The 15,742-nt window shown below is 38.8% G+C and overlaps 1 protein-coding gene across 11 annotated transcripts in view; it reads right to left on the bottom strand.

Annotated features, from left to right (window-relative positions):
• Positions 1 to 460: 460 nt before the first annotated feature.
• LOC127876719 (uncharacterized) overlaps positions 461 to 15,742 on the bottom strand; it is an 89,673-nt gene continuing 74,391 nt past the window's right edge. For all 11 annotated transcript variants that reach the window (XM_052422139.1, XM_052422140.1, XM_052422145.1 and 8 more), the window contains exons 4-12: positions 14,565 to 14,705; positions 13,278 to 13,455; positions 12,216 to 12,770; positions 10,626 to 10,793; positions 8,503 to 8,715; positions 7,631 to 7,837; positions 4,697 to 4,785; positions 4,211 to 4,351; positions 461 to 3,280 (exon numbers count right to left, since the gene is read on the bottom strand). In XM_052422139.1, the coding sequence (XP_052278099.1) occupies positions 1,558 to 3,280; positions 4,211 to 4,351; positions 4,697 to 4,785; positions 7,631 to 7,837; positions 8,503 to 8,715; positions 10,626 to 10,793; positions 12,216 to 12,770; positions 13,278 to 13,455; positions 14,565 to 14,705 (3,415 nt within the window). In that variant the 3' untranslated portion in view covers positions 461 to 1,557. The remainder of the gene's footprint in view (positions 3,281 to 4,210; positions 4,352 to 4,696; positions 4,786 to 7,630; positions 7,838 to 8,502; positions 8,716 to 10,625; positions 10,794 to 12,215; positions 12,771 to 13,277; positions 13,456 to 14,564; positions 14,706 to 15,742) is intronic.

Below are 15,742 nucleotides of genomic sequence, written 5' to 3'. Positions count from 1 at the left end.
GGTGTCATTTTAGTTTAACTATATGGAAGTGCAGCTCAAAACTTCACCATAACCAGAGACTGTTACACTGGGTGTCATTTTAGTTTAACTATGTAGAAGTGCAGCTCTAAATAACACCATGTCCAGAGACTGTTACACTGGGTGTCATTTTAGTTAAACTATGTGGAAGTGCAGCTCAAAACTTCACCATAACCAGAGACTGTTACACTGGGTGTCATTTTAGTTTATTTATGTGGAAGTGCAGCTCTAAATTCACTCATTACAAGAGACTGTTACACTTTTTGCCCTTCTATGCAAGTATATCTTATGCAACGAATTTTGCTACTTGATAGATTAAATGCAGTGAAATATCGGAACATCAAGAGCTAAAGGTACATCATTTTTCTTCATCAAATTCACCAGTTTCATGCTAACCATTGATTTTTAATTTAATCAATTATAATTAAATGGGAAAACAACATTTCAACTGTTGCGGATTTTATTAAAATCTTGAAAAGGAAAAAATATAACAAAATAACAAATAAATTATGCAAGTCTAAAATAAATTTGTTCCTAAGTTTATAATGAAATGCATAAACATTCACAAAACAGGATTGATGGAAAATCAAGCAAACATAATATAAAATAATCAACTTATATGACGAAATCAAAAGCATGATCCAATAATCACCTATGGATGCTCAGCTTTAAGTAAATCTTTGCAACTATTCTATTTACTACAAGAAGTGCCACAGGTCTTCTAATAAATCTGTACAATACTTGGTTAACATTACATTTGCACATGATTCTCTTATGTGAAATACTAAAATATCAAGACAATAACTATGTATATCATGTCAAATGGGTTTTTTCAGGAACTTTCATTGAATTTTACAGCAAATTAATGCACAGTTTGTAAATGTGGTTTCAAAACTTAAAGCAGGATCATGCAGTCTGGTAGAGGAACTAAATATATAAATAATTCACTTGATTATATGCTGAATATAACATTCCAAATAGGGAACAACATGAAATGTAAAGCACTTAATAAACTTAACCCATTTATGCCCAGCGTCTAGAAAAAAGGCCTTGGCAAACAGCGTAGACCCAGATGAGACGCCGCATAATGCGGCGTCTCATCAGGGTCTAGGCTATTTGCTAAAAGGAATTTATGTAAGAAATATTCTAAATATATAAATAAATATACTAGACATCCCAAATTTTGGAAATAAATTGATCCAATTTTAAAGGATGGGAGAGTCCACTAGGCATAAATGGGTTAAAGTCTGTAGGTATTGCTTAAGACTTTCGATCTGAAGCATAGTAGACTCATGCCTGATATTGACATCTTTAAGAGAATACATTAATGTCAACAATAACTCTTGCATTGTTCAATTTCAATAAAGGCAGCTATATCAATAAATGCTGAACAAAAGACAAAATTCATTGAAAAGTTTGACACTTAAACCCAATGTGGAAATCATTTCGATATTACAAACATAACAGGAATAATTGTTATTGTAATAATTAGCATGATTTTACTTTACATAAATAACCATTTTTAACACAGAACATGGATTACAATCTGTACTCCAGCAGCGTAGCATATCGATCCTCATCCCCGCCATAGTTTGCGGCCAGGATCACTTTCGTATCAGTACCATAAAACTTGGATAGATTTATATTCCCCTCCCACTGGACGGGACCTAGTGATTTTAACGCTATGGGATTATGGTCCAAGATGATCACAACCTGTTTGGCCTTCGGTACGTGCGTTCTGAACTTCACCTCGTCCTGTTTCATGTCAGAGTGCAGGATGAGCGGCTCAAACATGTAGCAGCCCTCCTTCCAGTGGCCGAGCTGACGTGGGTATGGATACACCTTCTCCGAGACTTTCCTGCACTCGATCAGGTAGTTGAAAAGACCCAGGGAAGTGTGGGTCTGGTCCTCAGCAATGTTGCCGTGGATCTGCAGCTTGTAGAAGCCGGTAGAGGGAATGTTCACCAGGAATGTCACGATGGAGGGCTGTGTCTGTATGAAGATAAAGTCAGAAGCGTCTTGGCCGGAATCTGCCTGCAGGAGTTGGGCGTTGAACTTCATGTCGCGGCTCGTGCCCAGCTGAATTTCTATATGGTTCTCTGATCTAAGTTCAATAAGTGGGTCGTGTTCGTTCAGGGTGCGCAGGCCAAATTCTGTGAACTTTGGTTGAGGTCCAAGAAAGCCCGGTGGAACCTTTGGTAAAGATATATTTGAAACTGTTTCATTGCATTCTATGAGGTATTGGGCCACTTGACGGAATCGCATGTCTTCAGTGTCTTGCGTGTCAGGGTCCCTAGCATAAATCTCGAGACCATATCTACCTTTTTCCGTGGCAACGACAGTGAAAGATGCCATGTTTTCTACAATCTTGTACACCACCAATGGTAAGTCTTGACTCGCTGAAACCTGGCTCAGTTTTACTTGTGACCGCAGCTGTATAGCTTTCACCATTTTGATGCGCACTTCTGCCTTTCCACCCTTGGTCTGCACAATGGCCCTACTGTTCCCAGGCGTGAGCCCAAGCTGGTAGAAACCTGGCCCAGGGCCCCACATTAGGGAGGAACAGGGTGGATAGGGGCACACTACTTTCTGGGGGTCCTTTTCCTGGTGCAATTCATACTCACACACCTGCGAGAATGAGATGTCTTTGCCACTGGGTGTGTCCTCTTTCCCAAAAATATGCAGAGCGTACAGGCCCTTTTTTGGAAGACTGACACGAACAAATGCTGAATGAGGAAGACACTCAACCATACCGAACGCGTTCAGTTTAATCCCGTTAAACTCGTCAACCTTCTGATCGGCAATAAGACTGAACACAAACTTCAGTCCGGTACGCTTCGATGGGAAGCCAAGTTGGATTTCTGTCTCATCTTTGGTGTATATAACCCCGACCTTGTGCGACATTGTTTGCAGACCAAACTGCAGGAAATGCGGCGTGATCTTTGGCTGGAAGCAGAACTCGTCCAGTGTGACCACATCATTAAGAAGCTGCCACTGAGGTTCGTCTGGGAAGTGAGTGAAAATGAGCTTCTTTGGATCTATGAGAAAGAAGTTCTCGTTAAAACTGTACTTCAGTTCCCCTGACCCAGTCTTGTTGACTAGGGGAATGGTTGCTAGGTAACTGTCCACAAAACACCACTTGCCGTACACGTACACAGCATTCCACCAGTGCTGATACTCCTCTGGAGTCATTGACTGCCCTATCTTGCAGTTAGTCCCCTTGGTCAGGCCGGATATCACTTTACAGTGAAGGCCAGCAAAACTGAAACAAAGTGTGGAAAAGATTAATCAGTTTCACACTTATTTATCACTTATTTGTCATTTTATCCAACAGCTAATCGATTTTATATAAGGCAACTCTGGGTGTCGGTTACAATTGTGATAAGATGTTATAATTTTGGTGCATTGACTTTACGAGCGAAATCGACATTGAACAGTTATTTCTTTTAAGAATAGGCCCCTAATTTGTTACTCAATCAAAAGATGTATATCCATGAGTACTTGCATGCTTAGACCAACTGTTCTAAAATGGTAAAGGAAAATGGCAGAGAACATAATGCATCTTGTGTGTGCAGATTTTCAACTCATTATGGAAGTAGAGAAAGAAAACAAAAACAAAAAAGACTTTGAGAAGAGTTGTTTATAGACAAAATTAACAATATCGGTGGCAATTTATGTTGCATCATGCTTGACCCAGGGGTACACATTTTGTACGTTGAAAATGGTAGTCATCTTGGTTTTGGTCTTTAGATTTTGTGAAATAAGAATTTAAGTTTGAACAAAACTGTCATAGTTCTCCTTAAGTGTGTTACATTTGAATTGTAGTCTATAGCAATATTTTGTCTTGTTTCTCTGCTTTTGTATGAAATTATTGAATACTTTATTCGCATTGCGTAACTGGTTAAGATCACAAATAATTTTGATATTACAATGTTACAAGGTTAGATTCAGTTGTTTCAATCAAGACTGTTTTTTCAATTGTTTTTTAACAATTAAACGCTTACATGTCGTTTATCTAGCTAAAGATTTTTTTAAAAATATAGGATAAATAAAATATTATGTAAGTGTCTTTGAATTCATCCAACTTGTGACAGAAAGGCCTATACGGTTTGGCAAGCTGTGAGTGTGGGAGGACACTACACAATTGTACTTAAGACCCTAAAATGATCACTTATGGCAGAGACGCCCATACCAGCACATGGTATAGAAGACATGAGCATGTGAGGAGCGTCCAGTCTTCAGCCAGACAAGGATCTCCTCTGGACTGTCCTTCTCCACGGACAGAAAGTTGATGTCCTCCATCTTCTTGATGGTCAGCCAGCGAAATATCAGCCTTAAAGTAACATTGAAAATATGGGCCTCGATCAGGGAAAACGGGGTATAATTCATGTCTGTTAAGTGTCATACCAGATTAGCCTGTGAGTATCGAGGCTTATCCTGGACAACACTTTCCGCTTTTATGGTATTTTTTGGTTTAATGGACGTCTCCTCTTAGCTAAACGACGTCTCTTCTTAGCTAAAATCCAGTTAAGGAAGAAAGTGTTGTCCCTGATTAGCCTGTTTGGCCTGCACAGGCTAATCTGAGACGACACTTTACACAAACTGCATTTAACTCCAATTTTCACAGCATGAGACTTAAAAACTCAACTACACGCACAAAACATGGTTGTCAGCATACCTGGCCTTGGCAAGCTCATTGGTGACATGTCTGGAGAAGATCAGATCCCACATGAGGTCCCGGAAACTGTCATGATGGCTCTGGGACACCTGCAACACACAAACCATAATTTGAAATATAGGAAAAATGGAACTCTTAAATCATCATCACAACTGAAATGTGTAAAAACTTAAAACAGGTTATATAACAAAACAAGAAACATTACAATTATTTAATTTGTTGTCACTGAGACAATAGGCACAGGCAAAACATTGAAGGTTAAAACACCAGTTTAAAGACTAGCCTAACCTCACAGCCAATACTTAATTATAAACCATATGTAGATAAGCTATCATTGATCTAAAAAAGAACTAACAAGAAATGTGTTTGTCAGAAACACAATGCCCCCTAATGCACAGCTTTTTTTTAGCCTTTGACCTTGAAGAATTACCTTGACCTTTCACCACTCAAAATGTGCAGCTCCATGAGATACACATGCATGCCAAATATCAAGTTGCTATGTTCAATATTTCAAAAGTTATTGCAAAACTTTACTGTAAGGTTAAAGTTTTGGGACAGAATGACTGAATGACAGACCGACAGGCAAAAAACAATATGCCCCTGATCATTCGATCTGGGGGCATAAAAAGTTATGAAAATTTATGTTTGTTATTTTTTTACCTTGAAGGTTGACCTTGACCTTTTACCACTCAAAATATGCAGCTCCACGAGAAGTAAGTAAGAGATTGAATGGAGAAATGAATTTTTTTTTTTTTTTTTTGACCTTTGACCTTGAAGGATGAACTTGACTTTTCACCGCTCAAAATGAGCAGCTCCACGAGATACACATGCATGCTAAATATGAAGTTGCTATGTTCAATATTAAAAAAGTTATGAAAATTTATGTTTTTTATATTTTGAACTTTGACCTTGAAGGTTGACCTTTACCTTGACCTTTCACCACTCAAAATGTGCAGCTCCACGAGAAGTAAGTACGAGATTGAATGGAGAAATGAATTTTTTAAATTATTTTTTTTACCTTTGACCTTGAAGGATGAACTTGACCTTGACCTTCACCGCTCAAAATGTGCAGCTCCACGAGATACCCATGCATGCCAAATATGAAGTTGCTTTGTTCAATATTAAAAAAGTTATGATAAAACTTTAACGAAGGTTTAAGTTTTAGGAAAGAAAAATACAATGATCTTTGACCTTGAAGGATGACCTTGACCTTGACTTTTCACCACTCAAAATGAGCAGCTCCATGAGATACACATGCATTGTAAATATCAAGTTGGTATGTTAAATTTTGCAAAAGTTATCAATTTTTAACCAAGGTTAAAGTTTTGGACAGAATGACAGACAGACAGACAGACAGGACAAAAACAATAACCCCCGATCTATCATCCAGGGGCATAAAAATGCCACACTAGAAATCTTGGTTGCATGTATTTAACATTTTTACTGAATACTTGTTCATCCAGAATGTTCAATACCGCTCCAAATGATCTCAATAATAATATTCTAAATGACTAACTATCTAGCTGTTATTATCACTAACCTTTCTTAAAAATGTTATATGCGTTTGCTGTTTGAGATTATTTAAAGAAAACAATCAGGGCTTGATGCTGTCTGAAGTCTTCAAAAATGTGAGCACTTTCTCACAAAAAACTTTTTAATCTAGTTTAATTTAACTTTTAATCTTTATTATACCTCAATTTAAATGAGATGGTCGTATTTTTTGACGCCACATGCTATTTCCTTCATAAATACAGCTTACACGCTGACGGTCTTTGCATATTGATATGAAGGAAAACGGGCAATAACTTTTCAGCTTGTGTGTACCGGTAGATAATTTTACTATTATTCTAAATCTTTAATTGACAGTGAGAATGCAAAATAAAAATCATGTCTCAAGAGACACAAAACCTGCTTCTCATTACATTAACCCTTTTCCCCATAAGAAAGAAAAGTAAAAACGGCTATGTGCAAACAGCATAAAACCAGAACAGCCTGCAAGTAACTCGCAGTCTGTTCAGGTTTTATGCTCTTTGCTGCTCATCAGTATCTAAGGGTTGGAAATGAAGCCTTTAAAACTTGAATCTAGTAAGAAAGGTCTTTCATTAAATTTAACTTTCTAAGCGACTACAAATGCATCAAAATACATATGAGCCATGCTCTGTGAAAAGGGGGTTTAATGCATGTGCGTAAAGTGTCGTCCCAGATAAGCCTGTGCAGTCTGCACAGTCTAAATAGGGACAACACTGTCCCCCCAAACTGGAATTGTGCTAAGAAGACACTTTCTTTAAACAGAAAATATCATAAAAGCGGGAAGTGTCATCACTAATTAGCCTTTGCAGATTGCACAGGCTAATCTGGGACAACAGTTTACGCACATGCATCAAACCCCCTTTTCACAGAGCAGGGCTCATGTCTAAGTGGTAAAGAATTAAATAACAAATAGTCCTTAAAAAATATCCCAGCTCATGAGCACGTGAAATGGAAAATTTTAATTTAAGCTCACTCAGCTTTTTATGTCCCCCACTATAGTAGTGGGGGACATATTGTTTTTGCCCTGTCTGTTGGTTGGTCTGTTGGTTGGTTGGTCTGTTGGTTGGTTGGTTTGCGCCAACTTTAACATTTTGCAATAACTTTTGCTATATTGAATATAGCAACTTGATATTTGGCATGCATGTGTATCTCATGGAGCTGCACATTTTGAGTGGTGAAGGGTCAAGGTCAAGGTCATCCTTCAAGGTCAAACTTCATTTAGGGGGACATTGTGTTTCACAAACGCATCTTGTTTATACTAGTAGGTGGGAATTGTAAAAATCTTTCTAAAACAAAAAAACATTTTAGGCTTGCATGGCAAATTTCACTATTGGAGCATTTTCTCAAAAAATAATACAAATAATAAAGGCTTGCATGCCCCATTTCACCAGGTATCAAACTGACCTCTTCAGCATGTGTGTCGAGTGACTCTATTACGAGTCGGTCAGTGAAGTCGAAGAACGATACCATGCTACCCAGGTTGGACGGTGTTGGCTTCGGGGCCTCGCTCATCATGGGCAGCAGTTCAAAATCTGTCGCCACCTTGGGTGGACCTCTCCGCTCCTGAATCTCTAGGGTTTCAATTGCGGGTATGTTCCATGCTGCAAGTTTCTGAAATTACAATTCACAATCACAATTGAAAATTTGAACCTTTGATAAAATTAAGATTAATTTTCCCAGAGATACTATCTGAGAATAAGAATAAACTATGGTAAATATTTTTCATCCTGCACAACTTTTAAAATACGCAGCCTTATCATTTATTGTCTTCAGTCTATATACATATACAGAGCCTGTTTCCAGTCCAACGTTACAGATGAGCTCTCCAGGTTTAAGGTGCGCAATGTGTCAACCCAGATTAGCCTGTGCAGACTGCAGGGACGACACTTTCAGCCTAAACTATACTTCTGTTAAGAACAGACTTTCTGTAAACAAAAAATACAATAAAAGCGGAAAGTGCTGTCTTTGCTTAGCTTGTTTCATCAGACACCGACTAATAAGGGAGGACACTTTCAGCTTTTATGAGTTTTTTGGTTTCAAGGACGTCTCTTATACGCAGATTCCAGTTTAGGACTTATAAGCGAAATTCCAGTTAAGGACTTATAAGTGAAATTAAAGTTAAGGACTTATAAGCGAAATTCCAGTTTAGGAATTTAGTTGAAAAATGTCTTCTTTTATTAGCACAGCCCATGACTGCACAAGCTAATCAGGTACAACATTTTACGCACATACATTAAGCCCCGTATTCCCATATCCAGGCTCAAACACACATTTACCTCTTTCTCATCACTCTCAAATATGGCTGCATCCACCTCGTCAGCGCTATGGCCTCTCGAGATCTCGCTCACAAACATCGTCTTCTCATCATCGGAGAGATATATCACGAGGTACTGGCATGCGTGTGTATACAGCCGCTTGTTGTTGGGCTGACTCACCAGTATGTTCACGCCGTATTCCCCGGGCTCCGGAAGGCTCAGTGCTATTGTGATCTAGAATTTACCCTTTGCTACTGAGATACCAATTTTTAACCATTTGTAGTTCATCATTTAATTTAATTAGGTGATCTAGAATTAAAGATGTCATATTATATAATGCTTGCCTGTGGTCATGATATTAAGAAGTGTCATTTCCAAAGTAGATATTCGTTGTTTGGATTATTGTAAAAAATTAAAGCCCTCATTTTCATAAAAATCATACTTACACAGTATTTGTAACTGATTTCGGGATTAAGCAAACCAATGGTTTCATTATTTTACTTCTCAGATTAATTTAAATTTTTACATCGGCATGCTAAAACTTTCATACAAACAAATAAGAAAGTCATCCATTTGTAATTCTGCAATAATTATGGGCCCTGACACATTCCAAGCAAGTGCTTTATAAAAAATATTTAAGCTGATAAATTTAACCCCAATGTGAAAATCACATGTTTTTATCACTGAGTCACATGTGTAAATTATCTGTTAACAAATGCAATGGTCGATCTACTCAGGTCTGCTTAATTCCAGAACAGTAAATACAACATTGACAAATTAAATCCAAATTATGAGAGGTCCATTAAAACATGTGGAGTGTTTCCTGCCACTATTTAAGAGATATATTTAAAGCCTTGATACCATCAAAATAATATGTCTTGTAGGTAATACATAGTTGTTTCAAAGTTTAGATGCATGTTATCGGTTCATGATTTAACCCCAACACATTTTAATCTTCTGGTCATGGTTTAATTTTGACAACAAACACTGACCTACAAGTATTATTTTGTGACCCTTAACCAGTTAGCAACGCACTTTGTAGCCCCTTAGAAACATTGAATTGGGATGTGCTCTGTGAAAAGGGGAGTTTTGATGCATGAGTGTAAAGTGTGGTCCCAGATTAGCCAGTGCAGTCTGCACAGGCTTCTAAGGACAACACTTTCCTCTTTTATTATATTTTCTTTTAAAGAAAATCTCTTCATTGCAAAAATCCAGTTCAGGTGGAAAGTGTTGTCCCTGATTAGCCTGTGAAGACTGCACTAGCCTGTGAGGTCTGCACTAGCCTGTAAGGACTGCACTAGCCTGTGAGGACTGCACTAGCCTGTGAGGACTGCACTAGCCTGTGTGGACTGCACTAGCCTGTGAGGACTGCACTAGCCTGTGAGGATTGCACAAGCCTGTGAGGACTGCACTAGCCTGTGAGGATTGCACTAGCCTGTGAGGACTGCACTAGCCTGTGAGGACTGCACTAGACTGTGAGGACTGCACTAGCCTGTGCGGACTTTACTAGCCTGTGAGGACTGCACTAGACTGTGAGGACTGCACTAGCCTGTGAGGACTGCACTTGCCTGTGAGGACTGCACTAGCCTGTGAGGACTGCACTAGCCTGTGAGGACTGCACTAGCCTGTGAGGATTGCACTAGCCTGTAAGGACTGCACTAGTCTGTGAGGACTGCACTAGCCTGTGAGGACTGCACTAGCCTGTGAGGACTGCACCAGCCTGTGAGGACTGCACTAGCCTGTGAGGACTGTGCTAGCCTGTGAGGACTGCACTAGCCTGTGAGGACTGCACTAGTCTGTGAGGACTGCACTAGCCTGTGAGGACTGCACTAGCCTGTGAGGACTGCGCTAGCCTGTGAGGACTGCACTAGCCTGTGAGGACTGCACAGGCTAATTTGGACGACACTTTACGAGCATGCATTAAACCCCCCTTTTTCACAGAGCACAGCTCAATTAATGTAAGCGGTTTCTTTCTAGTTTCAAGTTTTAAAGGCTTTATTTCAAACCCTAGAGAATGATAAGCGGCAAACAGCTTTAAACCTGAGCAGACTGCAAGTTATTTGAAGGCTGTTCTGGTTTAATGCTAGTTGCATATCGCCATTTTCACTTTTGCTTCTGAGCAGGAAAAGATGAAACCACATTACCTTATCATGGTTGCTGACATGGATGCACCGCTGCAGGATAGTGTCGTCCACGTCATGACGTCGCAGCTTGCACATGACTCGCATCGACCTCGTCTTCTGAAACTTCAACTCCACTTGGGGCTCAAACGACGTGACAACACCTGACTTAGTGTCCGCTTTCAAACCAAGCTGCAAAAAATATCATACAGTCTATTGAATGTCATGTCCAGTTCTGACTTTAGTGGGTTCTTTATTTGTATTTATGTGCAAAGATTTTTGTCCTTTTTTTTCAAATCTAATGTCACCTAGATGAACATGTGTTTAGTGTTCTCTGGAAGATATATTTCAGCAAATATTATGTAAGTCACATCTAAACGTATTGAAACAAAAGTATTTTCGAGTGCTGACTGTGTTAAGTTTATTGTAATAAGAACAGAACAGAATAGTATACCATAATTACTCAAGTTTTCGGACCCTCTAAGTGTTCAGACACCCTCTTTTTTAGAAAAAATAATTATTATTCGTGACTCTTAATTTTCGGACATACGGGTTTTCGTCCATAATTAATTTCTCTTAATTTTCGTACATTATATTTTACCGCGCTTTTCTACAGACTTTGGTCTTGTTTTCGCTTATCTTGTGACACTTCGATCATGGATTTTTACAACGGAATTAAGGTAATAAAGGGCAATGGACCATTACATTAGCGTAATTGGGTAAATAACCATGTAAACCAGTAGAAAATAATGGATTTACCCAAAAAGTTGTTTTGATTTGTTTAAGCAGATAAAGAAGAGTTCACAAGTAACTTATTGTACATTGATTTATTGCATTTATTTCAATATAATTATAATGTTCGGACACCTTCATTTTTGTCTCTAAATTTTCGGACACCTGTAATTTTTGAATATTTTTGGTATCTAAATTTTCGTACACAAAAAATGTTAATTATTTTAAGTGTCCGAAAACAAAGAGTAATTACGGTACATTGTATTTTGACTTTAACATAAAAGCTTATTATCATTAACACACATATACAATAGCAACATGCATTTGAAGTAAATAAACAAGAGCTGTGTTTGTGAAACACAATGCCCCCTACTGCGCCGCTTTGAAGCCATATATTTGACCTTTGACCTTGAAGGATGACTTTGACCTTGACCTTTCACCACTCAAAATGTGCAGCTCCATGAGATACACATGCATGCAAAATATCAAGTTGCTTCAAAATGTGCAGCTCCATGAGATACACATGCATGCAAAATATCAAGTTGCTATCTTCAATATTGCAAAAGTTATCGCTAAGGTTAAAGTTTTGGGACAGAATAACAGACAGACAGACAGGCCAAAAACAATATACCACCAATCATTCGATCCGGGGGCATAAAAACACACATCATTTCAAAGAAATATCAGTTAACATAAACAAGAAATAAACAAGTTTTCATGAGAATGTGACATGGATGAGGTAAATAAATAGTGACCACATAATGTCAAACAGAGTTTAATAATGGCAACAATTGATACATTATTCTGTACCTTGTTTCTTGAGTGAAAAAATATATTTTACTCACTATGAAAAAAAAGAATCAATAAGAATATGACATTCACCTTCCTGGACTTGTCCCCTGGTCCCCAAACCGTGTCACTACAGGGGGGAAGTGGGGCTGCGTCAGGCGCTGGTTCCCTCACCTCCACCAGGTACTCAACAATCTCAGTAAGATTCTTGTTGGCATCAGACGGCTCCAGGCTCTTAGCATAGATTTTAACTGTGTACAAACCAACCCTCGGGGCACGGAAAACAAACTTTGTCTCGTCCACTTTGCTTTCTTGGTACATGCAAGTTTTTAAATCGGGGCACTTATTTCTCAGACTGTTGTTGTTATTATTAGTATTGTCAAGCGTAACCTTGTAGCCGAATTTCAGAGGCTTTGGGTTTTTTAAAGTCCACGTGACCACGCCATGGGCAGACCTAATGATAGGCTTCTCAGTCCAGCCAAGCTGGACGCCGGTCTTGAAGTAGAAGGGTTTGACGAAGGGCAGCTCCTCAAACTCACTAAGAGAGTACTTCCTTGGCAGGAACTGCCACTCGGTCTGGTGGGGCCAGTGGCTATAGATGAACTGCTCTGGGTCTGTCAGGAAGTAGAAGTCATCCTCCACACTGACCTGCCAGGAAGATATTGTACATGAACCACACTCTAGCAAAAAGGAGCTTAACCATTTCCCAGCCACAAGCAAAGTGAAAATGGCTATATGCAACCAGCATAAAACCAGTAACTCAAAGTCTGCTCAGGTTTTATGCTGTTTGCTGCTCATCAGTTTCAAAGGGTTGAAACTGAAACCCTTAAAACTTTAAATTTAACCTTCTAAGAGACTAAAAATGCGTGAAAATACGTATCTAAGTGGTAAAGGGTCAATGCATTTATGCTGTTCCAGATTAGCCTGTGTAAAGCACACAGTCATGCTATTCTGGGACAACGCTTTTAGCCTTAGTGTGTTTTTTTTTCTCAAAGGAAGTTCCTTTTTTCAGAATGAAGTTTGAGTGGAAAGTGTAGTCCCATAACAAACTAATAACATTAATTGTTTGCCTACTTAATTATGATAATTTTTGTATGCTACCATAATAATATGCTATAAATAATTGAAAAGCTGTGTCCCTGACTTGCTACTTACAGTGCTGTTGTTGTTACAACGCATCATGGCGGCCCACTTGGTGTCCACGAGGTGCCAGTTGTCGTCGATGTACACTGCATTCCAGCTGTGGTTGGACTCGCCCTGGAACGAGTCACCCGGCCGGAACTCCTTCCCCTTGGCATAGCCCGTCAACACCACGCAGTACAGGCTTGCGTACCTGGGGAATAGAGGGAATGTTGTATGCATAGCCTGTCAGCGTGTACCACGCATTACAGGCTTGCGTACCTGGGGAATAGTGGGAATATTGTATACATAGCCCGTCAGCACCACACAGTACAGGCTTGCATACCTGGGGAATAGAGGGAATATGGTATGCATTTACCAGCGTACAGCTCCATTCTATACTCTGACCACTTAGTTTAAACCTATTTACCAGCGTACAGCTCCATTCTATACTCTGACCACTTAGTTTAAACCTATTTACCAGCGTACAGCTCCAGTCTATACTCTGACCACTTAGTTTAAACCTTTTTACCAGCGTACAGCTCCAGTCTATACTCTGACCACTTAGTTTAAACCTATTTACCAGCGTACAGCTCCAGTCTATACTCTGACCACTTAGTTTAAACCTATTTACCAGCGTACAGCTCCAGTCTATACTCTGACCACTTAGTTTAAACCTATTTACCAGCGTACAGCTCCAGTCTATACTCTGACCACTTAGTTTAAACCTATTTACCAGCGTACAGCTCCAGTCTATACTCTGACCACTTAGTTTAAACCTATTTACTTTAGCACAATTGTATCAAAAGCCTAAGGCTTATTAAGACACTTTCGAGTCAATTTTTTGGCTGACTTCAAAAGAATGCTCCCCTAATGGGTATTGACCCCGTGACCTCCCAGTTGCTAGGCAAAACTTCTTTCGCTTGCCATATCTCATCAGAACCATACAGTACAGGCTGGCATAGCTAGAAAATAGTGGGAATATCATGAGCATTAACCGGCATGCATTTATTTCCGTTTTTCGATAGCGAGGTTAGGATATCACATGTTAAGCAGTTAAACTATTTCATACAAAAGAGCAGGTCCATTATGTTTGTGCAATTGAAATGAGTGGGCAATTTTCGTAATTTTTGATGAATAGAAATAATCCTTTCAAAATATTTTTGGGAAGAATGTAAACGATTCATGGCACAACCCAGACACTTGTAATTCTGTTGGCCACTGAGGTTTGATAGCATTATATCACTCACAAATGCCTAACACTTTGACGTCAAAACAATATCTCTTAAAAGTAAACATAAATAATAAGCAATATTGTCTCACCCACAGATGACGGCAAACACTTTGGCGTAGGTTGTCTCCTTCTTCTGCAGGAACTTGAAGAGCTCCTCGGCGGATCCCGGTGGATACTTGTCAAACTGCAGCGTCTGAAGGTTCTTAGTGGTCATCCACTTGAATATCACTCTGAAATACAAACACACACAGATGACAGGGGGCGAGGGTTGAGTCATGAAACAAAGAATGCGTTGAGTGACAAGAAAAACATGTTATAATTTATTTTTTTTAAGGGGCCATCACTCCTGTTTTGTTGCAAACATCTGAACCAAAAAATGAAGTTCAAAAACTCACATGCAGGTTGATATGTTTGCAAAGTTTCATCCCTCTAGCACCAATAATGCTTGAGTTATGCACAAGTGAAAAATGGGACGGAATGACAGACCAGATGGACAAGGGCAAATCATATGGCCCTACCACTCATAATGTGAGGCATTGAAAATGCAATTTAAACTATTACATTTAAATAATATCAATTGTCCATTGACTGTCCTTTCAGCATGGTGTTCACATGTGTCACTTCTCAACTGACCTGTTTATTTGCGGTGTATGATGGTAAGAACTATTTTTAATTTGTTCAAACTTGTGTATTAGATGCTTCCATTAAACATTTGCAAAACCCCGCAGTATGGGGAATAGATTTAAGTAACTTTGTACAGACCCTCAATTTGTGCATCATTTACTCATTTTTAACATGCTAGTACATCAGATTTGTCATACATGCCATAAATTTTCAGACCAATTGCGCGAAATTGAGCTAAATTTTACGGGACATGTATACATTATATTGAGACATATAAAGACATGATATATGCATTTTTGGTACGCATTTTTTTCACATCATTAATTGCTAAGTTCGAAAGCCTACAGTATCCGAAATACACTAGATCAATTAACGTCAAATTAAACATTACTACTTCCGTTACAAAATACAAGCCATGTGTTTTTTGTGTTAGAAAAGAGCACCAAATTGCTATTGTCTACATATCACAGCATCTGCAGGAAGAAAAACTAAGTTAAAGGGGCCTTTTCACAGATTTTGGCATATATTGAAGCTTGTCATTAAATGCTTTATATTGATAAATTTAAACATTGGACCTAAAAATCTTCATTAAAAAAAACAAGAATACAATTAAAACAAGAGGGCCAAGATCTCCCTAGTTCAC

This window comes from Dreissena polymorpha, chromosome 4 (assembly GCF_020536995.1).
Source record: "Dreissena polymorpha isolate Duluth1 chromosome 4, UMN_Dpol_1.0, whole genome shotgun sequence".
Taxonomy (NCBI): domain Eukaryota; kingdom Metazoa; phylum Mollusca; class Bivalvia; order Myida; family Dreissenidae; genus Dreissena; species Dreissena polymorpha.
Note: the sequence above shows the minus strand (reverse complement) of the source record. Positions and strands in the feature narration are given on the sequence as shown.